The sequence below is a fragment of the Pteropus vampyrus genome, unplaced genomic scaffold (assembly GCF_000151845.1).
Source record: "Pteropus vampyrus isolate Shadow unplaced genomic scaffold, Pvam_2.0 Scaffold11678, whole genome shotgun sequence".
Lineage (NCBI taxonomy): Eukaryota > Metazoa > Chordata > Mammalia > Chiroptera > Pteropodidae > Pteropus > Pteropus vampyrus.
In genome coordinates this window covers 2368-4179 of record NW_011900459.1, presented here as the reverse complement: position 1 = coordinate 4179, position 1812 = coordinate 2368, and the positions used below count along the sequence as shown (strand labels likewise).

At 55.5% G+C, this 1812-nt stretch overlaps 1 protein-coding gene across 1 annotated transcript in view; it reads right to left on the bottom strand.

Moving 5' to 3' along the window:
• Positions 1–728: 728 nt before the first annotated feature.
• The window catches only part of SNAI3 (snail family transcriptional repressor 3), a gene marked incomplete at its 3' end in the record, with an annotated part of 2442 nt that continues 1358 nt past the window's right edge, over positions 729–1812 (bottom strand). The window contains exon 2 of the mRNA XM_011386904.1: positions 729–1346. Within this exon, the coding sequence (XP_011385206.1) occupies positions 729–1346 (618 nt within the window). The remainder of the gene's footprint in view (positions 1347–1812) is intronic.

Sequence of the window (1812 nt, the reverse complement as noted above, 5' to 3'; positions counted from 1 at the left end):
CCAAATTTTGAGTGAAGTCCCAGCCGTCCTTCCTGCCCTTCAGATAGGCTGTGACCCCTATGGTTCTCAACCCCAGGCTGGGCCTTTCTTCCTCCCCTCTCCTGCCGCTCCCGAATTCTTCAAGGCTGTGGAATGTGAGAATTCAGACCCCACAGATGCCCTGAACATCCTGCGCTTTGCTGGGTGTTAGAGGTTGAATTGTGTCCCCCAGAGAAGAGACATCCACATCCTAAACCCTGGGCCTGTGGATGTGACTATTTGGACATTAGGGGCTTTGCAGTCATCAGGCTGCAGTTTGTGGGCCCTGATTCAATATGACTGGCGTCCTTATAACAAGAAGGAAATTTGGACACAGACGCACAGGGAAGAGAGACCATGTAAGGATGGAAGTAGAGGTTGGAGTGGTGCAGCCACAAGCCAAAGAATGCCTGGAGTCCCTGGGAGTTGGAAGAAGCGGGAAAGATTCTCCCCTAGAACCTTTGGAGGTATCCATGGGACACCTGGATTTTGGGCTTCTGGCCTCCAAAGAGAGAGGACAGTTCTGATGTTTTGAGTGCCCAGACTGTAGGATTTTGTGCCACAGCCCTGAGACGTGGAGACACTGGAGAGAAGAAGCTATGCGAATGTCCGTCCTCTTGTTCATAGAATCGCCCCTCTCCTCTGTCTAATTCGCAGGTCCCAACCGCTCCCCTACCCAGATTCCTCTTGCGGACCTGATGCCATCCTACCTGTGTGGGTCCGGATGTGTCCCTGGAGCAGCCAGGGCCTGGAGAAGGCCTTGCCGCAGACGGCGCAGATGCAGGGCAGCGTGTGTGTGCGGATGTGCATTTTGAGGGCGCCCAGGCTGGCGTACTCCTTGTCGCAGTACTTGCAGGTGAAGCAGCGCTGAGCCTGCAGATGGCAGTGCAGCTGCCGGTGCCTGGCCAGCCCAGCCACCGTGTGGTAGGGCTTATGGCAGTGGATGCACTGGAAGCCACCTGCGGGGCAGGGGGCCTGCTCAGCCCCTAGCAGTCTGTCTGGAGCCTGATCTCCAACTGGGCCCAGGTTTGGGGGCCACCGCATGGGGAGAACCAGCAGTGGGGGCAGATTGAGGTGGTTCACGCTGTCTTTGAGGGGTATGCTAGGGCCTCGGCCAGCCCGAGGGTCCACTGGGCTGAATTCCAGGGTGTCTGGCTCAGAGGTCCCCCGAGCTTCCTCATTACGAGGGAGGGGCAGGGAGATGCAGGTGATGACAGAAGTATGGTCCCAGGGCTGGGCAGTGTCAGCGGGTGTGGGAGCGGCTGCCTTGTCTGGGAGGAGGAAGGGCACTACCAGCCCCCCACAGGCAGAACAGGCACCATTGATTTCTAGAAGGGCAGAGAAAGAGAAAATAAAAAGGTGAAGACTGAGTCCAAACATGTTGTGTTCTTAAACTTGCATCTCAAGTCCAATCTCAAAACCATCTTCTAGGCCATCAGCAGCATGGCATGAAGGGAAAGGCCTAAAAGATGGACGTGTTGGCTAGGGAAGTGACAATGGCCCAGAGATCATGGGGTCTAAAGGAGGAATCTCAGTTCCTCTTTAAAAACAAAGAAAGAGAACCATCTTACAGGATCCCAACACGACAGTCCTCGTGGGGCCAAGGAAGGCTCCCTCACTGCCAGGTAGGGCAGGTACTCTCTCTGAGCCCCTGTCCTACCTCAGGACCAGCTCACAGTGTATCCCCCAGGCTCCTAGTGTTAATGCAGAGCATCAGGCCACCATGTGTAAAATAACTAACTAGCCTCCAGTCACCTCCTGATTACTCCTGGCCATCATGACATAGTGCCTGCA